The following is a 24,710-nucleotide window of genomic DNA, read 5'->3' as shown; positions in this document are numbered from 1 at the left end:
TGCCTGACACGCTCCCGCCAGCGCCAATCCAAGCATTGCTTCCATGATGTCACGGGGAAGCCCGCGCAGCACTTCTGAGCCTCCCGGGCCAGCGACGGTGATTCCCAGCGATTCCCCTGTGCGGCAATGAGGGGTAGGCACCCTCCTGAGTAAAAGCACATATGCGGGGTGGGCACCCGCTAATAAAGTATGCGTAAATCCGGGTAGGCTCCCGCCGTATTGTTAAAACAAGAGCACTGCAAAACGTGGGGTGGGCTCCCGTGGTGTTTCCTAAGCCATGGCTCTCCCTGGCAAGACGCGGGGTGGGCACCCGCTCTTTCTTGGAATGTGGGGCTCCCCCTGGCACACAGGAGCCCCGCTGGGACTATGAATTCTCCTCCTGGGGCACAAACGCGGGGTGGACTCCCGCTTACTTCAAATAGGCAAATGGCACAATAGCGCGGGGTGGGCACCCCTGAAGGACCACACACGCTGGTTAGGCCCCCGCCGTTCTTTTAAGATAAACAGCTCTCCCTGGCAGCATGCGCTGCAGGACCCACACATGTTCTTCTCCTGGACAGGTGCTGGAGGCCTCACTCACAAGGTGCTAGATGGCTCACCGTCCCAGGGTCCCACTGAGGGAAGTAGGGCCGACGCTCCTCACCTCCTTGGAGTGCAGACAAACAGATGATAGCGCTCACGAGGCGCTAGGTCAGGAGAGCAGGCAGGAAATGCTGGGCAAGATGAGCAGACAGTAGGCACTCATCAGTACAGGACAGCGGTTCCTAGAAACGGTCAACTCCCATAAAGTGGCACTCCTCCAGGCATAGCAGTCTTTACTCCAGCGAACGGCTCTCACTGGCCCGGTGGACAGCGGAGGGGTACAGATGGGCACAGGGGCCAGCACACAGGGCCTTGCAGTGGTACCTACTGGCAGGTGTCACTCAAGCAATTCCCACGCACAGTCCCCCCACATGGAGTCTCAGCTCCTCTATTTATACGCCCCTCACCCCACCTACCAGAAAGGGCTAGAACCTTCTAGAAGGCTCTCTGGGGAAACCGGTCCCAACTGGTTTTGGGGGAGGTGTAGAGCACCCTGTCCGCCAGGTTCCCCTCCAAGAGTTGGGGGTGTGGGCGACAGACATACCCCAGGGGGCGGAGTCAGCCTTGGTCACTTCAAACACTAGACCTGCAACCCACTTGAGGCAGCAGGCTTAAAGCACACAGACAGGGTGACATTTTAAAAGCGACATTTCTTACAATGGTGAAAATTAACCTGCGTACACCATTGCACAGCATTTAATATTCGCTGTTCACCCACATACCAAACACGGCATACCTTTTCCCTTCCAAGACAGGGGTATTCCTAATGTAAGCCCGTGGAAGGCAGACTGCACACACACTTTGCACTGCTGACCAGCGCTAAAGTGTCCAACATCCTGAACCCACCAATTCCATCACAGCAAAAAGGCTGGGGGAAGGCAAAAAGTTCTGGGATGACCCTGCCAACAGGGCCAAGTCCAAGAACCATCTTGAAAATGCTTGAAGTGGGTAGGGTAGCGTTGGCCCCAGAAACGTTTACTCCGGGAGTCATTCCCACCCACTACCTCATGCCAGTCATAAATGTGGCACCTCTAGAATCCCACTCCAGAGCACTCTAGGACCTGAGGAAAATCAGAAAGGGAATCAATCTGCTGTCTATGACCCTTGAAGAGCCCTGAAAGACTGGGCCTGCTGTCTCTTGCGCCCAGGACAAATAATTGAACTACAGGGGTCATAAGGCTGGCCTCTTGTTCAAGCGACAGGGATACAATAATCTACAAGGGGCCTTTCATGCAACTGTCCAGCTGATCTGTGGCAACTGGACCTGGACTGGACCCTGCTGATAGTCTCTTCCTAACACCATATGAGTTTATAAGAGCCTCTCCTGAGGTCCTAGGGGCTTTAAAAGTATGCTCCTGTGAGGGTGTGGCCAAGTGGTCCCACATGGTGGACGCCATTAGACCAGCGCCACTAGCTCGATCATTAATCTGGCTGAATCCCTGCCAGCTACTGCTTCAAACCTGCCCACAACCTCGCGAAATATGGGCGGATCATGGGTACGACTGATCAGGACCGGATCAATGGGCCAACAAGGAATTGGAGCCACGCTGCACATCGGGCCTGCATATCGGCAGCCTCGGCGCAGTTGTAAGACGTGAACACACTGAGACACGTAGGTGCCGGGCATGGACATCCAGGGACACGAGACAGGCCACAGTGTAGAATCTAGGGCACCTGAGGACCCGCAGAGAGGAGAATCGCTACCGTGCACTGGGGCCGTGAGTGCTCCGGGGCAACCCCCCACAGAAGAGGATGAGCTGTGGCCATGCTTGGAGCCGTGCCTCATACAGGGTCTTCTCACCAGTAGTCTCTGGTTCACTTGCAGACCGCGGAGATGCCGGTGCGTGGGCACACCAGACAAAGCCGACCGGCGTCCCGGATCACCCACTACCAAGGGGGCGGGACAGTTGTGTCCTGTGGCAGGGAGCACTGCTGCTGTAGATTGGGGCCATGCGTGCCCACACGGTCTCTCAGATGGTAGTTGCCGCCAAGCAGAACCCATTGACCCGCCCCAGAGGAGAGTCCGAGGGCACAGAGCTGGCTAACATAAACTCAAGATGTGGGGAAACACAAAGCCATGCAGCTCCATCATGACTAAAGATAAGGTGACAAACAGCGCTGCTCAGTAGAACACTATGGACCGTTACACAGGGGCTGGAGCCAAGGCCATTGACACAGAGAGAAGCTCTAATACCCCCCCAGACAATGCTGAATTATTAGCAGCAGTCACCTAATCAAGAGTAGCGCTCGAGGCCCAAATCAGCACAGTGGGCTCAGAGGTGACTCTGCTGTGCCAGGACCTTCGGGGTGCGGCCGAGCGACTAACGGAGGCAGAGTCCAGGATCTCAGGAGTAGAAGATGCATTATCTATACTCCAGGTGTAAGTATACTCTCTAGAAAAACTAAGCAAAGGACTGGCAACGCTGGTGGAAGACCCTGAGGGGCAGGCCCGCAGAAACAATCTCCGCTTTGTAGGCTTCTCCGAGAACTGCAAAGGTAACAACACTGAAAAGTTTGTGACGGAGTGGCTTATTTCATGGATCCCAGCAGATGTCCGCTCCCCATGTTTCATAATAGAGCACGCATACAGAGCCCTTTTCAGTGCTCACCCCCAGGGGCTAGACTGCGACCCATCATTGCACGCATTTTGAACTATCACGATCGTAGCCTTGTCCTTGAACATGCCAGGATGAAAGGGGACCTTTTCCACTGGTTTGATTATGAATTATGATCTTCCCAGACTATACTAGACTGCAACAGCGACAGTCTTTCCAGGCAACCAAGGCGTGCCTCCTGGATCTAAAGATTATATATTTACTCCAATTCACGGCTCAACTGCGTGTATTGTACAACTCCCGCACCATATTTTTTGATATACAAGAAGCTTTAACTGGGCGGATAAAGTGAGACACCTTAAGCCACACACCCCACTGCGATTTGACTCAGACTACTCATCTGGAGAATCCCGCCACATGCAACCACACAGAAGGACAAACAGAGACTTAGTTCCAGGTTGACCTAGCGCTCCAAGATCCGTGATGAAGAACAAGGGCACATCCCCATAGCAGAAGCTCCTACACAACATAATAACTTAAATGACGGCCAATGAAATTGACACTGAAACATTAATATTGTATTTGAGTGCAGTAAGCTGATATTATATCACTGGCTGGAACACCAAGAATCATTTCTTTTGACTTCATATTGATACTGTGATTCAAGGGTGTTTGGGGATCTATTGGATGGACACCTTATCAAACCTCCGTTGGGGTTGCTGCAGCTTTCAATCCGTAACAGATGCTTCAACCGTTGTGCGGTATTGGAAGGGGAGGGTAGAGGGTGGAGAAATGTTTAATGGGGTTTCAGTTTGCTGTTCTAACCTAAAACATAGAGTCTGTCACTTCAGAAAGTTGTTCCATCCCACAGTTGCAACACTGTTATTCATCATCACACATTAATGTTGACACAAGCGGATGAGGTCCCACTGGGTCAAATGCAAATTGTAAGCTGGAATGTAAGGGGCATACTGGATAAAATTAAGCAAGGTATGATACTCCGTCTGGCAAAATGGAAAAATGCATATATACTACTCTTACAGGAGACACATCTCATGGGCACCAAAGCACCCTGCGTGGCCGGGTATGGTTATGTACAGGTATTTCATGTCGGATTCACACAAGCTCCAATGGGTAGGAATCCTGGTACATTGCCGAATGCCATTCCTAATCTCTTGCCGTTGGATCGACCCACAAGGGAGGTACGTTCTGGGTCACAGGACTATTTACGGAGAGCATGTAGTGATTGGTAGTTTCTGCACCCCTTCCCCACTTATCCAAATCTAAATTGATCGCCTAGTAGATGTCTGGGGGCTACTTCCAGAGAGCTTTGCCATTCTGGGAGGAGACTGGAACGATGTGATGAATATAACCGCATCCTTTAGGAGCTGTAGAGAAGCCAAGGGAGTCAAGGCTTAAATCCTTCATGGATATGGTTGGCTGAGTCGATACCTGGAGAGCACACCACTCATATGAAACATGCTATATATACTACTCTTCAGTACAGGACTCTTTCTCTAGAATAGACTATATTTTTATTCCAGACCGTTATCTCCAGAGAGTATAAGACGCCATAATTATGCCTCTGGACTGTCAGACCACTGCCCAATTGAGATACAGATCTTATATGGGCCCACGTTGGCATCCATTCCAGTGGAGACTCTCCCCTTGGCACTTACAAAATCAAGCCTGTAGATCCCACGTCCAAAAGGCGTTGATAGACTATCTCACCCTTAATATGGAAACAGCCTCCTCTGCAGAAATATTATAGGAGGCCATGAAACCTACCATTCACGAGGTGGACATTATCTATAGCACAGCAGAACATAAACACCGGAAGCATATCTAACACAATTAGAAGCCCGTCTGATAATGCTGGAGCGACAGGGACAGGGAGACGGACCGCACACAACACGTGGAAAACTTTGCCTTACCCAACAACAGTATCAAAGTGAATTGATGGAAGAGGCACGGCGCACATGTTAGCATCTCAGAGCAGAATCTATCAATGGGGAGACAAGTCTGATGAACTACTACACCGTCTGTGCAGACAGGCTATGACACCAATCCATCTCCCCACTATATGCAACACACAGGGAAAACCCTTACAGACCAGGCCAAGATAGCACGTAGCTTTGCAAAATTCTATGAGGCACTATATGGGCTAAAAGAAGTTATACACACCTCCCTAATCTAGAGCTTCCTCAATGATATACCACCAAGAGCTCTGTTGGATGATACGCGGAAGGCCCTAGATACACTCATTACCTTACAAGAACAAACAATAGCAGTATCAGAATTGCAAACAGATCGAGTGCCCGGCCCAAACAGATGCCCCAGCGAATTCTACAAGGCCTATATACCACAATTAGGACCCCTTCTCTTCAATGTCATGCAAGACACGGTCAAACATGCCCGGCTAACGGCAGACTGTTTTGGTTCAGCATAAATACTTTACACATTGCCCTAAGCTAAGCTTGTCTCCTCCATGCCATACTTACCAGGGTGCTGAGCTCAGGTTAATTTAGTGACTTTGAGAGTTCACCCTGACAATTGTTTCTATTATTCATTAACAAAGTAGTTAGAGAATCTCCCCCTCTCCAAAATAATAATCCTATTACTTTGGTGGTCCAACTGCTGTAATTCTAACAAAAAGTTAAATCAATACAATTCTGTTAGACTGCCTTTGTCTTGCCATCTGGGTCCATAAGGATGTGCTGATCAGGGGATTTGAGTGGACAGTTGACAATTCGGATCGCATAGTAGTATACGCGGATGACATGCTATTCTTTCTCACAGATCTGTATAAATCTGGACCTAGAATTCTGCAAATAATGCGGATATTCGGGGAAACAACTGGCCTTCATATGAACGTACACGTTGAGAGTTCACCCTGACATTTGTTGTGATTATTTATTACAGTAGTTAGTGATCCTCCCCTCTCCCCAAAATAATAATCCTATTACTTTGGTTGTTAAATTGCTGTAATTCTGACTAAAAATTAAATCAATAAAATTTGGTTTGACTGCCTTTGTCTTGACAATTACTTGAAGGCTTGCTGGGTTAGATATATCAAGAACACTTGTGAAGAACAAGACTGTGCAGAGCCCTTCACATCCCTGCTTTCTATTGTAAAGTAACATTTGTTGCCCTAGTAAAGGTCTTAACCTCTGATTTCAAATAAGTAAAGATGACTGAATTAAAAAAATGTTTACGGTAGGCTTATTATCAATGAAAACTATGATTTGGCCTTTAGCCATATATGTGGATGAAGCACCTTTTTATAGCATATCTTTTTTATATGTTGATGTTATGTATGGAGCTAAACATCTTCTTTGTTATAACAGCAAAAACATGTGTTTAGCTAATGCAATAGCAGTGAAACAGACCCCTTAAGCAACTGGCTGTCACAGTCTAGCACGTTGTGGTGGACCAGTCATGTCACATTCATTGATCATGATCCAGATAAAGTGTATTCAGGCAAATGACTCCTTTAAAAGTTTTGTTTTGAAACAATTTGTGAATCTACAGTAGTTTGGTTCCATTGGAGCAGGAAACTATTGCATCAAAGTGTTCGAGAGTTTCTGGAGTATACGTGGGTATGGTTCTTACTTTTCAAAACTGATTAATGGTGCTTCCTCTTCTTGCTTTTAATATTTGCTCATGCCTTCTAAAGTCTTTCATTTCCTGCCCATGATGGTAAACATACAATGGTCCGAGCAACTATGGTATCTCTCCTCCAACTACTGTAACATTATATAACTGAATCTTTCTTTGAACTCATGATCTTGCCTCCAATGTCTTTCAAATCTAGCTCCAGTACCTAGCTAGAAGAATTATTTTGAGTTTTGATGTTACAGAAAATCACAAAACACCATATTAGCTACCTGTAAAAGAACATTTCAAATTTAGGTCCCGTATGGATTGCTCACAGAGTGTTCCATAATTAAGGTGCTGCCATATTGAAGGTAAAATTAAGGCAATATGTCCCTGTCATATTTTAGATCCGCAGATGCATGTCTCTTTGACACTCCTTGGATTTATGTTCTCGATTGGGGTGGGGAGGATTGGACTTTTTTCTTATTTAACTCCAACATTTTGAATTTTCTTACCCATCCCTTTGAGCAGATGTGAACATTGAAAATTGTTGCAAGAGACTAGATACCTGGCTGTTCTTGTAAGCGTTTTTCTTCCATCTCAGCACAAGACCCCTTCTGTGGGTAAACCCTCACATTTTATAGATATACTATCATCATAATTAGAAATCTGTAATTGAAGAACAGTCCCTATGCTTTTTCATTTTTATCACTTTCATCATCTTTGGTTTTAAGAGTTTTGTTTCCATTGTGGAAAATGTAGGAGGGTCTCAGAACAATCACCTTATGTGTTGAATAACGAAAGGCGACGGACTGTAGTTCTGACATTAGTCAATATATATTCGATCGGTCTTTTAATCAAGCTCAATATCATCTCATCCCAGATGGACCAAACAAAAAAGCAGATTGACACACATGAACTGCGCCTGGATCGGTCGGAGAACCATGCAAATGACGCGCACAAATCCTAGGTCGAATCCAAAGAAAAATTACTCCACATGGTGAAAGTTTTAAAAGGTATCATGGCCAAAAACGAGGACCTTGAAGCTCGTTCCCGCAGGAACACTTTGCGAATCACTGGGATACCGGAAATCACTGCAAAAGGCAAGATGGAAACATTTGTGGGGGAACTCCTAAAACACAGCTTTGGCCCAGACCTATCCGACATATTCATAGTAGAGCGCGCCTACCGCTCTCTAGGCCCAAGGCCTCCTGTCGGAGCCACTCCCAGGCCAATTTTAGCGAGAGTGCTGAATTATCGAGACGGGGATACAATCCTTAGAGGCACTAGAGAAAGGGGCCAAATCTCCCAAAAAGGCAATAACATTTCATTTTATCCAGACTTCACTCCTAGTGTCCAAGAAGCTTGGCGTGACTTCATACCTGTTAAGCGCATCCAGCAACAAGCTTGAGTCCCAGACGCCCTTCTGTACCCTGCCAAATTAAAAGTCACTCATGAAAGCAAAGCACACTACTTCACAGATGTTAAATTGGCCCTAAAATTCGTTAAGCATATCAGACACCTCAAGAAACAACCTTCTGCATCTGCTGTGCGACAACCCTTAGACAACGGTCTCAGTGACAATGATTAGACCCCATACAATAGCTAATCCAAAGATGGCGAATATAGGTGGGCAATGGCAAACCACAACGACTCCCTGAAAAGCGTTCATTCACTTCCTCCTGAGGGACGCCGGTAACACTCCAATATGTACCAAGATGATGATGTCTCCTGTCTCTCTCTAACTCTCAGCCATCGTGCCTCACGGCTGGGTCATACGCCGGTGCCTTCATGCCCCGAGGAAGAGTTCCCATATCTTTGTATTTCTGTTGTTTTCCAAGATGGTTCTTGATTGGGAGGGGGAATGCATACCCAAACTGATTGGTGAGTTGGAGTGGGTGGGGGATGGTTCTCTGGGGTTACAGTTGTTGTTCAAAGGAGAGGCTTGTCACATCAACACCACAGATACTTAGATGCTCATACAGATCCCAATTATTTACAACAAGGGGTGGTGATGGACAGAGTCTCTGAATTAAGCAGAGTACTCTCACCCAGTCAAGAGATCAGGGCTAGATCCAACACCGTTTTTTAGCTCATTGCACCATCCCAGTTTCAGAACCTGGCTGTATGCAAATTAGTCTGTCCCTGGCCCAGTGCATCATGGGAACAGGGCAGACCAGACTACAAAAGCCAATTCTTACACTGGGAAGGAAACAAGCTTCCGGGGACCGGTTTCTGCCATTTCAGGCGTCTTCGGCCCGGCTTGCTTGAATCCTGATGGTGCAATGAGCAAGGGACTCACATCTGAGTATACCCTTCCACGCTTAGGGTGGACAAAATTATTTACAACAAGGGGTGGTGATGGACAGAGTCTCTGAATTAAGCAGAGTACTCTCACCCAGTCAAGAGATCAGGGCTAGATCCAACACCGTTTTTTAGCTCATTGCACCATCCCAGTTTCAGAACCTGGCTGTATGCAAATTAGTCTGTCCCTGGCCCAGTGCATCATGGGAACAGGGCAGACCAGACTACAAAAGCCAATTCTTACACTGGGAAGGAAACAAGCTTCCGGGGACCGGTTTCTGCCATTTCAGGCGTCTTCGGCCCGGCTTGCTTGAATCCTGATGGTGCAATGAGCAAGGGACTCACATCTGAGTATACCCTTCCACGCTTAGGGTGGACAAAATTATTTACAACAAGGGGTGGTGATGGACAGAGTCTCTGAATTAAGCAGAGTACTCTCACCCAGTCAAGAGATCAGGGCTAGATCCAACACCGTTTTTTAGCTCATTGCACCATCCCAGTTTCAGAACCTGGCTGTATGCAAATTAGTCTGTCCCTGGCCCAGTGCATCATGGGAACAGGGCAGACCAGACTACAAAAGCCAATTCTTACACTGGGAAGGAAACAAGCTTCCGGGGACCGGTTTCTGCCATTTCAGGCGTCTTCGGCCCGGCTTGCTTGAATCCTGATGGTGCAATGAGCAAGGGACTCACATCTGAGTATACCCTTCCACGCTTAGGGTGGACAAAATTATTTACAACAAGGGGTGGTGATGGACAGAGTCTCTGAATTAAGCAGAGTACTCTCACCCAGTCAAGAGATCAGGGCTAGATCCAGATCAGATCCCAAGGCACACTACAGTTCTATTCTCCATATCATCACAAATAGGAACAAAGGTGCAGGCCCTAAGAGGGTGCATAACCCCTAAAAAAATTGCAGGCCCTGACAGTTCCGACTGCACTAATGCATGACTACATACAACTGCCTAACTTGGAATAACAGGGAATTACAGGATCATAGGAAAACCCATCTTATTCAATCCTACCTGATCGTCACAAAATAGATATCTGTTTTCTTCAAGAAACTCACCTGCACAACACTTTGGTTACCATGCTACAGCACAACCACTGGGGAGACAATTACTCAGCAGTCTACTCAAACTATGCAAAGGGGGGGCATTCTAGTCTGGTGTGGACTGGGTTGGACCATGATGTACAACCAACTTGACACTGCGGGCATTTCATAATTCTGAAGGGATCACTAGGAAACACCAGAGTGGTCCTGTCTGCAGTTTATGGTCCTAATACGGACAAATCTGACGTTTTCAACGATATTTGGGCAGAGATTACACTACTAGGATGGAACACTGTTATGTGGGAGTGCTACTTCAATGCCACTTTGAATGACTCCATGAACTGTAAGGGTGCAACCCGAAGGCTACATCCCAATGCAGGTGTCACACTAAATACAATTATGCATGATAATGGGGTGGTAGATGTCTGGAGACAGTGAAATCCCGGGTTGACTGAGGGTACCTGTATCAGGACACAACATGCCGCCTGGTCGCATCTCGACTTTTGGCTGATATCGAAAGACATAGCCACATGGACAGTAGATGTAAAACATGTACCCAGAACATTATCAGACCATGCCCCCTGCCTTCTACGACTGCTGATCCCCTCAGCTCCTAATCGAGAATTTAATTGGAGGCTCCCACTCAGAGCCTTACTAGACACTGCTTTCAGGGAAGAGATAAGAGGATACATAATCGAATACTTCCAGCTAAATGAGGGTTCGGTGTCTTCCCTGGCTTCCCTATGGGAAGCCTTTAAGACAGTCATACAAGGCCAGTGCATCGTCAGACAAGCTGGCATCCTAAAAGCCCTAAGACATATGCTTAAGACACTTGAATCTCATATATGTGACATAGAGTTGCAATATTACAACACTAGTGACCCTAAACACTTGCCTTCACTCAGAAGTAAAATCTCTGAATACGAAGAGGAAGCACAGAGGGAGGCCAAATTCCTCATGAAATCCACCCAGGCCAGGAGATACGGGGAGGGAGATCGACCGGGCAAATCTCTGGCCTCGATTCTTAGGCCTACTTGTAACCCAGCTTATATCACAGAACTACTCGATGAGAACCAGCAGCCCACAAGAGGACCTCAGGAAATATTAAACCACCTCACACACTTCTATTCTGCGCTCTACACATCTCATCAGCCTGACATACCTGAGGAAATCCACACATATCTGGACTTGATTGAATTGTTATGGCTAGGTAGAGCCCACAGAAGATATCATTCAGGTAATAGTTTACTCAACGATAAGGCCCCAGGACTGGATGGCCTTCCCGCCTCACTTTATAAATGCTATGCATCAATTCTTCCCTTCCATCTATTGACGATATATAAAGATTCATTAAAGACGGGCAGGGTACCCCCCAAAATATGAGAGGAGGGCATACTGACATTGCTTAAATCTGTTAAGGCCCCAAATCTTGGCGACTCCTACCGTCCACTTCCTCTGATCAACATTGATAACAAAATCTATGCCAAACTACTCGCTAACAGACTCCAGTCGCTCCCACATCTCATAGCCAGACCTGATCAATCTGTTTTTATACCTGAAAGATCAACTGCACACAATCTCTGCACCTTCTTCACAGTACTCCACTATTTAGGTCCCCAGTAACCTGCAGAGGCTGCCCTCCTAGACGCCACTAAGGCCTTCGACTCCCTGGAGTGGTCATATTTATTTGCAGTCCTGATAAGACTGGGTATCAGCCCATTATTTCTACAACAGACTAAGATACTCTACTCGGAGCCCACAGTGCGCCTTTGAGCAAATGGCCTGATCTGCAACACATTCCCCAGGGTGAGATAGTCTGATCCAGACAGGGCTGCCCCCTCTCCCCATTACTATTCGTGGTTGCGATGGAGCGTCGCGCGGCGCACTTAGACAACACCACGCTGCAAGAGGCCTAGGGTTCACATCTAGAGGGCTGATTGTCTAACTATATGCAGACGACATCATGTTATATATTAATGACCCAAAAGAAAACATTCTTCCTGTCTTTCGGAAAAACACTAAATTCGGTGGAATATCTGGAATCCTAATAAATTGGGCTAAATCCATACTCCTCCCCCTAACTGATAGTACCCAGCCTTTAGAACTTGACCATTCTCTCAATTGGGCAGATGGCCCAGATAAATATCTAGGGATGTGGCTAAGCAGGGACACCCAAGAGCTTTGGAGCATGAACTATGAGTATGCTATCACCTGGCAGGACGGGAAGATAAACACCTGGTTCAAACTACCACTATCTTTAGCGGGTAGAATTGAGATAGCTAAAATGATCGTACTTCCCAAATTCTTATATATCTTTGTGAATCTTCCTCTCCCACTCACCCAAACCTCCTTCAACACACTGCACTCATTGATGATCTCACTGGTGTGGGCTGGCGGGAAAACCAGGATCGCTTGGGAGATACCCACTCTCCCGCAGAAGCAAGGAGGATTAGCTGCGCCTGACATTCCCCTATATGCCTTCTGCACATAAGCTCATTTTCTTCAATATTGGATACACTCGACCCCGTTCCAGCCCGACGGAGGCCGACATAGCAACCCCCACCCTTCTTGACATAGCCATATATAAGCCATACAAATGGCCCCGAAACATCATTAACATGACTGAGACATTGAGATGGGCATGGGACGGGCTACTCGCTAGATCAGGCACATACATACTTTTCGCACCCTCTATTCCTCTATCCAACAATCCAAAAATGCCTCCAATAGATGGTCGGGCAGCCTGGCTAGTGCACGGAGACTGGGCATCACTACATATGCTGATCTCTATCCCGATTACACATTTATCACCTCACCACCTCCAGACAGAAGGCCCCCTCCCAGCTTCTCGGACTTATCACTGTATCATTGCATACGGGCCACATGCCATCAAATACATAGCACATTTCCTAGCCCCCCACACCCACCCTGCTGGCCCTGGAACACATTCTGACCACTCCATCACCGATCAAGCTAATCATCCGTTTGTACACATCTATGCAACAACACTCCCCGGTGATTATATCAAATGCACGGGAGGGTTGTAACACTGAGTTACACCCCCCTATTACAGGGGGATAATGGCGTTTTTGCTGCGAACAACTAGAGTTATTGTCCCCCAACTACAAACTCAGACTGATTCACGTCAAATTTCTTAACCGCTACTACTGAACACCTAAGCAGCTACAGCACATGGACATATGTGCAGACACCAAATGTTGGAGATGTCACACCAAACATGCACCCTTCCTGCACTTAGCTTGGGAATGTCCCACTATTACCACCTACTGGGAAGAAATCTTCCGCAAAATACGTGAATTCCTGGTTATTCAGCTCGTTCCCACACCCCTCTTAGAATTACTGGGGTATGTAAAAGACACCCCAATCGAAATCCGTCGACTGCTTGCTATGTTGCTGCTATTGGAGAAATGGGGGTGGCAATGAAATGGGGCAGACCTGGTGCTCCCTCAGTTAAAGCTTGGATTCTAGATATCACATTCTGTCATGAGCAACTGTCCATCTTCTGGGAAATGATGCCCATAGCCTCCAGACCCAGAGATAAATGGAGCGGTATAGAGTCAAAATATCGAGTTTTTAATATCGACTAGACACAATATCGAGTAAAAAATATAGAATGGACATAATATCGACTAGACATAATATAGACAACTAAAATATCGACTAGAAAAATGTAATATCGAATAGAATGGACATAATATCGAATCAAAAATATAGAATGGACATAATATCGACTAGACATAATATAGACAACAAAAATATCGAATTTAAGGTAAGTTAATATTATTTTTTATTTTTTGTGTAATATAATTCTGTAGCGGGTTGTGTGTTTATAGGGGAATAGGGTGGGAAGCAATTTAATTATAATGAATTAAATATGTTAATTTATTTATTGTTATTTATTTAGAATTAATTGTTAATTATTTATTAATTGGTAATTAATTAAAATATAATTGGAAATTAATTATAATTGATTAATTGATAAATATGTTAATTTTAGTAATTTATTTTCTGTAGCGGGTTGTGGGTTTATAGGGAAATAGGGTGGGAAGTAATTTAATTATAATTAATTAAATATGTTAATTTATTTATTGTTAATTATTTTGAATTAATTGTTAATTAATTAATAATTGGTAATTAATTAAAATATAATTGGTAAATAATTTTAATTGATTAATTGATAAATATGTTAATTTCATTAATTTATTTTCTGTAGCTGGTTGTGGGTTTATAGGGGAAGAGGGTGGGAAGTAATTTAATTATAATTAATTAAATATGTCATTTAATTTATTGGTATTTATTTAGAATTAATTGTTAATTAATTATTAATAGGTCATTAATTAAAATATAATTGGTAATTAAAATTAATTGATTAATTTTTAAATTGTAAATTAATGTATTGTTAATAGGTAATTATTTGGTATTAGTAGGTCATTTTTATAATTAAATACTTTTAATTTGTATTTATAAATATTTATTTAATATATTTTATACAATTGTAAAATATTGTAATTAACTTGTAATTGGCATTTCTATTTATGTCATTTATATTTATATATGAAGTATTTACCTTCCCTACTATTGCACTCACTGGAGTTGGAATAGTAATGTTTACCCCTACGCTATCCAACGCTTTCCCTACTGTTGCACTCTCTAGAGTTGGATTAGTAATTTTAACCCCTACGCTATCCAACGCTTTCTCTAATGTTGCACTCTCTGGCGTGGAAATAGTAATTTTTACCCCTACGCTATCCAATGCTTTCCCTACTGTTGCACTCTCTGGAGTGGGAATAGTAATTTTTACCCCTACGCTATCCAACTCTTTTTCTACTGTTGCACTCTCTGGAGTTGAAATAGTTCCTCACCGGGCTATGCGCCTATAACCAAGATGCCCTTTGCTCACCTGAGCTGCCCGGACGACAAACAGACGAGTAGCAAGCTCCCTGCAATAGCACACATAATCCCACACACTTACCTCATTACATTAAGGTACGCATCTTTAACCCACCGTAGTTAAGAACTACAACGTGTGTCGGCGATTCAACCTATATGCCATGGACCTAAACTTAAAAACCTGGTGGTTCAACTCTGTGTAATATGGACTGATGCTGCTATTCCTCCCTACATGTTACTCTAAGTTATATTTTTTGTTCTTTTGTGTTCTTGGGCTAGATGACTGGTATCAATTGTACTATATATTCAAATATCTTTCAGTGTAACTATGCACATGATAATCTAAATGCCAATAAAGAAGAAAAGAAAAAAAGTAGTTTAAGATGTTTGTGCATGATTCTGATTATAGTATGGCATTGCACCTCCATAAGGCACTTGAAGTCCAAATTTGTGCTGATGTATTCTATGAGGCTGAAATCTATGATCTTGACAGCAATCTTATGAAAATCACTAAATTGGTAAGCTGCTTCTGATGAGAAGCTTTACAGACATGCTGATAAGTGGTTGCAATTCTACTGCAAAATATTCTAAAACAGCTGCCGATTGATCATTTGGAACATGAGGCACATGGTGAGAGGGCTGCTATATGGCCAACATCTGAACGTGATACCATATATTCCTCTTTAAGCATTTTCTGGAACTGAGACAGTGGGTCCCACGGTGAAACAAAGTAATAGCAGACAGCTCTAACATAATAAACATTTCAGGTAAAACTCTCCCTAGGGTTTCTCAAATTGTATTTTGCCCACATAGACTAACTGTGTGCCCATTGTTATGCTGGTTATTCTTGCAGCACTTTACATCTCAAAATGTATTGGTCTTTTCCAAGACTAAAAGCATTTTACAACTTTATGAACTTTTTCATGTTATTTGACACTCCCTGTTCATCTATGATTTATTATTTTAAATCATGCGCTTGATTAGGTCATTCTGGTTCAAAAAATGCTGTGGTCCTGGGGATCATTGCTTTTATTAAAGGTTGGACTTTGCACGGTTTCACTGCTGTTAGTTCAGCAGGTAAGTTGCATTTCTGCTTGAGCGGAAGACACTGAGCCTTGAGTGTGAGTTTATATGACTCTGTACTGCATTGTAGTCACTGAAATGCAACCACAAAAAATTATGGATTCTCAGGCAGATGTTCATAGTATCAATCTGCTGGCCATGAATATAAAAACATTGACCTAATTTAAATTACAAATTAAATATATTCCACTCCAGGAATCACATAACAGTTGCAAATTAGGCTGTAGACACTTGGCACTTAAGGAACTGCTAAATACATAACTTTAGCTTAGTCATATAAACACTTAAAATTTCCAAACGCTAAAAGACAGCCGAATGGTCTACAATCCGAAGTCCCATATATATAAAAAATCCATTAGAAGGACAAAAGTTTCTGAATTAACCATTGACCTGTAGCTCATTTTGCTGAGATACAACATTGTAAAGTGCAGCGTGCATAGACACTTATTACAATCACACAGATTCTCTTAATCAATCTTGTTAAACAATCTAATTCCCCTTCTCGCACTAGGGCTTGCCAAATCATCCTCTTAAAAAGAGCAGGACTCAGTTAGATCTTCGGAACTGTCCAGCACATATTAAAAACATTTTTAAAGAAAGATAAAAAAAATAACCAGCAGCTGCGACCCATAGCTTACCCGGTCAAATCACCACTCTACCAGTCGAGGGCTAGCCAACCTTTACCTTAAAACACTGAGAGGAAAAAAGCATAGCTTGGAATGTTATCATATTTCACACATATTGACCAGTGGCTATGGCTACATCCTGGTATCTGAGGTCACACAGCAATTTTAAGCTCATTCCTCTCAACTGTATCCTGTACACAAAATTTGTTTTTCACACTCTACTTGGAAATAAGTGGCTTCTGGTCAGCAATTAAATCCCCAAACAGTCACCAGTCTGAAGTGTGCATCATTTTCATGACAATAAAGCAAAATATATGCCACTATAGTCACCTTTGCAATAATTGTTGATTGGTGAGTCTGGAACTGCAGGGAGTAGGAATCAACCTGATTCCCTTCACAACATAGTCAACTGAAGAGGAACATAGCTCATTCTATTCGAGGAAAATTGGTGTTTTTGTGGTAATAATACAGTTAATCTTTTTCAGTAGTGGACGAGACCAAGGTTTGACCAGAGGTATTAAAAACAACAGAGGAATGAAGTGGTGAATGAAGCATATAATGGCAGACGGCGACAAGATTCTTGAAGAAAAAACACTGCAACCATTCATAGAACAAATTGTGATCAGTCTATCTGACATACTTCCCATAGTTGCAGAGAAATACATGCTGTGGCATGATGTATCAGTGGCTCAAGCAGAGACGGAAGTCCAACCAAATCGAAAAATTTATTTATTTTATTTTAGTAGGAATTTGAGATCAGATAAGTTTAATAAAAACAATAATGGGTTTCTGCAAGAGAAAAAAAAACTACCATATCTCTAAGGAAAATGTAATTTCCATATATTGAAACACAACTTAGTCACATCTATATTTCAGACAAATGTAAACTACTGTTCAGTGACGCATGTAGTAGACTGAATATACTGAATATAGACCAGCCCTTATGATGCAAGAACAATTGGACCAAACACCAGCATTTCTGATAGTAACTAAATCAGCTTACATGGAAGAAAACACTAATATTGTGAATAATATGATTATATTTGTATTAATAAAGCAAACAAAAGGTATCTGAATTAGTCATTGTTTACAATTGACAATAATCCAATTTTCAACCTAAAAATGTGAATAAATCTAGATTTCTCGGAAAAATATAGTAATTGATAGAACACACATCTCTAAACCGCAAAGATTAATTGAGTCTAATATAGTATCCCGGGGGGAGGAGCCAAGCTCGCGTCCGAGATGGCCGCGTTTTAGCTCGGCTCCGATCACTCTCCTGTCTGCAACAAATATCCTGTACTTTATCCTGCCCCGGGAAGTATTCCACGATGTGCAGTGGAACGACGATAACTCACAGGCACTTACCGTTTGCTCCGGTGATTCCTGGGTGTCACGGATCCTGAGTTACGCCCCTGTCTGCTTCGGGGTCTCCGGAGCGGCCGGGCCTGGCACTCCTTGGCGGCGCCCGGGCTGGACGGGGCGCGGTGGCCGGCCCTTGGTGGTGGTGTGGAGTCGGTCGGAGGGGCCGATGTGCTAATAGACCGATTGCGCCCTCCCGGGCCTGGTCCGGCGGTCCTGCGGCCTGGTGTTGGGGAGCTGACTTCCATGGACGGGGTTAACCGTACATCTGGCTCGTCTCCCCTTTGTTCTCCAGCCCGGCCATTTTGAGTTCCTCCGCCCGGACTCGGAGAACGGTGCTGGCGGCGTGTGGGGTGCCGGCGCATCGCCTTCTTCTGGTGGCTCCCCTTCCTGCCCTGGTGGCACTTCCGCTGGTGGTTGCCGGTGTCCTGTTTTGCCCCGTTGATATCCGGGCGGGGGTAGGTGTTTGCAGCGGCCCCGCCGGGCTTCTAAGATGGCGGCCGGCCCCATGAGTCTCGGCCTTGCGGGGACCGGCGATGCGGGTCCGCCGCGCGGCACGTTTGCTGAATACTGTAAAGGTGAGCCTACGCTTCGCGACATCCTCGCCGCCCTGCGCTCCTGGGGGGCACCCATGACCGCACCTACCGCTATCCTGGAGGGGGGTCCCTTTGTTGGGCCTGCCGGACCCCCCTCGGTTTGTGCGGCTTCATCTCTGTTGTGTGCTGCTGGAACTTTCCTTGGGGTCGTGGACCTGGAGGCTGCTGTTGGTGTGGATGTACGGGGGGCCGCTGCCCTTCTTCGTCCTGTGCCTCCTTCTGCTTCGGAGGTTCCCCGGCTGGATCCCGTCTGGATCGACCTCGATGGGTCTCCTTTTCCTCTTTTGCCTCACATGGCCGTACGAAGATCCTGTGACGATGCCGCTGGACCGGCTTTCTCCGTATTCTCATCGGAACTTTGCCTGTTTTGCCTGAAGTGGTTACTGTACTTTCTGGATCATCCGGGTCACGATCACTACAACTTGAGTGTATTTTTGATTCGACTCCCTGTTATTCACCTCCTGTTTTATGTGATCTGGTTCCTGGTACGCTGGACGATTACAGTTTGCGAACAACGAGGACAGGGTTGAGCTGATCTTCCCTCTGTGGACTGTTATTTTGTGGTATGGTTGGGTGATCCGTTCATAATTGTATGATTATGTTTGATACGTCTTTACGTTCCTGGAGCTTATCCGTGTGTTTATTATCTTCCCGTGGGCTCTGAGTATTTTCGGACGGGGGGGTGGGAGCTGAAGGGGTTTTGATTCTGTGGCTTCTCTCCCGCTGTTTTTCCCTGTTTTCCCTCCCCCCCCCTTTTTCATCTGAGTGATTCTTTCTTTCTTATATTTCTCTATATTTCGGGTTCTAATTAGGGCGACAGGCACGCTGCTGGGGGGTAGGCCATAGCCTTCTGCAGGGGTGCAGGGTGGGCTGTGCGGGGTGGTGGGGGGGTCTGTTTATTGTATCTTTCCCTGTTCCTCTTTTTGGTTCTATGGCTCTTATGTATCCCCTAATTTCGTGGCGCGGTGTCGGCACGTAGCCCCCCGGGGTGTTTGTGCTGGCATGGCCCTTTTGGTATGTCTGCTGTCACGGTCTACTACGCATTCATTTCTCCTGTTGCCACTAGTTCCATGTGCCGAATTAGTATTGGGTGCTTTGTTAGCCGTGGGGGGCGTGCACTGACGCTGCGCCCTCACTTTCCCCCTCCCCTTTTTTGATGTCCTCTTCCTCCCCTTTTTTCCCTTTCCCCACCCCATTGTTTTTTTCTCCTCCCTTGGGTTGTTGTAACGGAGGGCTTTTAGTTTTGTAAGCGTATTTTTCGCTGTTTTACTATTATGTGCCCTGGTAGTGGTGGGTGGGTGCTGAGCAGCGATTGTGATTGTTCTTGATGTGGGACTCACGTTCTGCCTTTGCCAAAATGTATTGTTCTGTTGTTTTTTTCCTGTATTCGAGACTTCGGCTTGCTCACGGCCCACAACGGCCCTCTGGACCTTACAGATTGACATTATCCTGTGACACCCCTTTTTTCTATTATAAAATTAACCTACTTTTATCCTGTCCGTGATGGCGACTCAAAGACTTGTTGCCTTTGCCTTTCATATGAGCTATTTAGAAATCCTGTTGTCTCTCCTGTATTGTCTCGTATGTCTCTTTATTGTGGTGGCCGGCCCGGTGGGTTGTAGGCCCGTATCTGTGAGCGCCTTCTGTACAATAAAGGTTTTAAAAAAATATATATATAGTATCCCGAATGGGCCAAACATTAATCTTTTTTGTGGATGCAGTGTATAACTCCACCTTTTTACTGTGTGGAAAGAGGAGGGTCCTTGGCACCCTTCATCGTGCCTCCTAAAAGTTGGAATTAGGGTCATGTTAATATTGGGCACCATCTCAAGTAGCACACAATTAGTGCAATTCCCAAACACCTATTTGCTACTATTCCCATGTTGATACATGTTGCAGGCAGAAGAGCAAAAGTAATCACTTGTTTGTACCAGTAATACACCTTTGCAAAAGAGAGAAACCCGCCCAGGCATTCTGTGGGTGAGAAATGTGTGCCCACACATTTGGTATTCAAGAAAGCGGTGAATAATTGTCTATCACACCTTCTACATGGAGTCGCATAAAGCAATTGTAAAACTTTCAGACAATACATATTATGGTAGCAGTATAAAGTATGTAATTTGTAGTTTTTAAATAATTGAAATCACTATCTTCCTAGGCAAGCGACTTGGTTTCACAATTGAATCTGGAAAATTCCATAATATATCTCTTGGGCAAGGTCAAGAAGTAGTTGCACAAGAGGCTCTACAAAAAGCTGTGAAGGAAGGTCACTGGGTAATTCTTCAAGTGAGTATTTTTTAAATGCAGAGAATGCTAAATATTTGACTGAGTGCAATGCATAACTTGTTACTTACACTTCAATTTAATTTTATTCTTTGACCACATCATTGTTTTCAAAACGATTTGACAACATTGTATTATATATTAGAGCTTCATCATATTTGGGCAAAAATACTCCCATCTATCTTTTATTAGGATTTTATAATTTAGTGATGCTTACATATATTCCAATCCCCAAAGGGAGACAGGTTGTCACATTGTGAATGTCTTGTAATCATACCTTCTAAAAGGCTGGCAGCCCTCAATATAGATAAATTCCATAACCTAGCTTCCCATGCATACGTACATCCATTACTATGTGGTCTTGTTCCTTAACAATGAAAGGGAGTATATATTTCAGTGGCCACAGGTGAAAAAGACTTACTGTGTCACTATGCAATATGAAGGCTCAAGGGATAGGTCTTCATAATAGGTAAAGCCCAAGAACATCTGCTGCCAACTAAGATACAGCTAAATCTGTCACTGGAGTTTAAGGGGAAATGGATTCCTCAGGATGTCAGGGATGTATGACGTTATAACGCATGCATTTACAACGCATGCCATCACAACGCAACTTTTACATCGCAGGTGCCATTACAACGCATGGCATTACAACGCAGGTATTTACAACGCAGGGGCTATTACAACGCATGCCATTACAACGTAAGTATAGGTAAGTATATAATTTAAATTACAAATGTAAATAATTCTAATTTAATTAATTTAATTTAATTTAATTTAATTTAATTTAATTAATTTAATTTAAATTTAATTTTACTTTATTTTTACCCTGTACCCTTTTACCCAAAACCCCAAAACTGACTCTGAACCCTAAAAATACCCCTTTACCCAAAAACCCAAAACTGACCCTGAACCCTAAAAATACCCCTTTACCCAAAAACCCATAACTGACCCACCCTAAACCCTTAAAATACCCCTTTACCCAAAAACCCAAAACTGACCCTGAACCCTAAAAATACCCCTTTACCCAAAAACCCAAAACTGACCCTGAACCCTAAAAATGCCCCTTTACCCAAAAACCCAAAACTGACCCTGAACCCTAAAAATGCCCCTTTACCCAAAAACTGAAAACTGACCCTGAACCCTAAAAATACCCCTTTACCCAAAAACTGAAAACTGACCCTGAACCCCAAAAATACCCCTTTACCCAAAAACTGAAAACTGACCCTGAACCCTAAAAATACCCCTTTACCCAAAACTGAAAACTGACCCTGAACCCTAAAAATACCCCTTTACCTAAAAACGGAAAACTGACCCTGAACCCTAAAAATACCCCTTTACCCAAAAACTGAAAACTGACCCTGAACCCTAAAAATACCCCTTTACCCAAAAACTGAAAACTGACCCTGAACCCTAAAAATACCCCTTTACCCAAAAACTGAAAACTGACCCTGAACCCTAAAAATACCCCTTTACCCAAAAACTGAAAACTGACCCTGAACCCTAAAAATACCCCTTTACCCAATAACTAAAAACAGACCCTGAACCCTAAAAATACCCCTTTGCCCAAAAACCCAAATCTCATCCTGAACCCTAAAAATGCCCCTTTACCCTAAAACCCAAAACTGACCCTTAACCCAAAAAATACCCCATTTAAAAAACAAACATATAACATTTTAAATATAATTATATACTTACCAGTACTTACGTTGTAATGGTATGCGTTGTAATAGCACCTGCGTTGTAAATACCTGCGTTGTAAATACCTGCGTTGTAATGGTTTTTGCGTTGTAAAAGTTTCGTTGTAATGGTAGTGCGTTGTAAAAGTTGCGATGTAATGGTTGTTTCCCGATGTCAGCAATGTCATAAGTATTCTAAGGAAGATATCCAATAGAAGTGACAATCAATAGGCATGTGGAACCCCATAATCCACTGAATTGTCTTGGAAAAGTAACCTTCCAATCCTCCCCATCTTTCCCATTCTGTTAAGCATGATTCAAACCTGAGAAGGGTAAGCGTACCAAGTCATTCCTTCCAGGTTGAAAAGTAAAATTCATAGTGGTAAAGGTGGAAGTTAAGTCCAAAAGATTGTGACGTGAGCAATCTTCTACATTAGCAGCATCCAAGATGAGATTCATTTCAGCCACCAACACTCTTATGATGTTATATTGTAGACAAAAATCTAATGGTTTACTATCCAGCACTGTATCTTTTCCCTAAAGTCATGCAGCTGGTTGTGCCATGCCTACTTATCCATGAGCCTAACTTATGCCTATGTGTGTTCTACTTTGGTGGAATGCATAAGGTCAAGATATGGAATGAATAAATTATTGTGGGAGACAAATAATGAGAATGGTGATCAAGAAGGTTGTGTCCTAAGGCATAAACAGTAAAGGATTTCCTAAAGTGTCAAAGTTTATTTTTGTGTTGGTTACGTCAGAACTATGTGAATTTATTCAGCACAAAAAATAAAGCCACAATGTACACATTAGACAGGTATTATTTCACAGCACACACATATTCAATCACAACCCTTTTACACAAAACTAGATTTTAGGCCCAACACACAACTTCAATAAATGAACTTGGGTTCAAGCCCTGGTTGCTATGACACAGAGCAAACAGGATTAACTTAAGAACAAGTATGTTGTGCATTTAGTAATACAAAGGCAATTAAAACGTCAAAACATATTTGAAAAATACCACAACCAATTTTTGAAAATAGAGAACAATTTAGTAGGACAAATGTCAAAATCTGATAAAGGGAATTGTAGATATGAATGTTTTACATTTTTGAACAAAAAGCACAAAGAAAGAGTAAAGTGCCAATCAGAAGTGACTGTTCCCAGTTGACCAGGCCTAGGCACAATTTCACGTCGCCGGCTATGGAGTTGAGGTCAGAAGCTCCAAGCAGGTCATTCTGATCAAAGATTTCACCTTCAGATTCGGTCTCTGAAATGGAAGTTGTAATCTGCAACTGGGCCTGTATCCAGGGAAGTCTTCTGAAAGCCAGATAGCCATTGGAAGCGGTCTTGCCGAAGACTTTGGTTTTTACACAAAAAGCTCTGAGAGGAGAGAATTCAAACTTCTTGGGCACCAAAGACCTCTCTTCAGATAGATATTTTTTGTGCCTTTACCCAGACATGATTTCTACTTTTAGACTAGTGATTCGGGCGGGAAATTTACATAATTTCTGTACAATTATGCATAATTACACTAAATGTAAGTCTGTCTCTTTATTTTGAGTGAAAGATGTAAGCTGTCTTCAGTTTTTGATACAGGGTCGCATCTTCCAATTAAAAAAGTGCGACAATCACAAGTGCTGTGAACAAAAGCCTTTCACTTTTTGGTTGGTATCGTTGTTCCTGTGCTCCTGCATTATATCTTTGATGTGAACAGTAGTGTAAATATACAACATGGAGTAATGGCATAATTTCAGGAAATTTGTGTAACAAGTGTAGGTGAATACTCAGAATGATCCTGCAGAGCAAGCTTGAAGGCTGTATCCAATGAATGACTCTCAAGGGTAGACATCTTTACTGCAAGGCCCCTCTGATGCTATCTTTTGGCAGAAAAAGCCATTTGAAATGTCCAAAGTAGTTTTGTATTTGTTGTGCACTTTGTTGTTCATTAGTTCTACGCTATGTGAATTTTGTATTGCAAAAGTGCATGCATGACTGTTTAAATGTCAGTAGTCTAAGACTAAGCAGTATGAATGATCTGATTTTGCTACTGGAAGCAAAGGATTATTCATTGGTGAA

The 24,710-nt window shown here is 43.8% G+C and overlaps 1 protein-coding gene across 1 annotated transcript in view; it reads left to right on the top strand.

Moving 5' to 3' along the window:
* Positions 1–24,710, top strand: part of DNAH11 (dynein axonemal heavy chain 11) — a 3,642,058-nt gene that overhangs the window by 3,231,480 nt on the left and 385,868 nt on the right. The window contains exon 74 of the mRNA XM_078663510.1: positions 20,828–20,955. Coding sequence (XP_078519636.1) covers positions 20,828–20,955 — 128 coding nt within the window. The remainder of the gene's footprint in view (positions 1–20,827; positions 20,956–24,710) is intronic.

This window comes from Lissotriton helveticus, chromosome 10 (genome assembly GCF_964261635.1).
Source record: "Lissotriton helveticus chromosome 10, aLisHel1.1, whole genome shotgun sequence".
Classification (NCBI taxonomy): Eukaryota; Metazoa; Chordata; class Amphibia; order Caudata; family Salamandridae; genus Lissotriton; species Lissotriton helveticus.
Note: the sequence above shows the minus strand (reverse complement) of the source record. Positions and strands in the feature narration are given on the sequence as shown.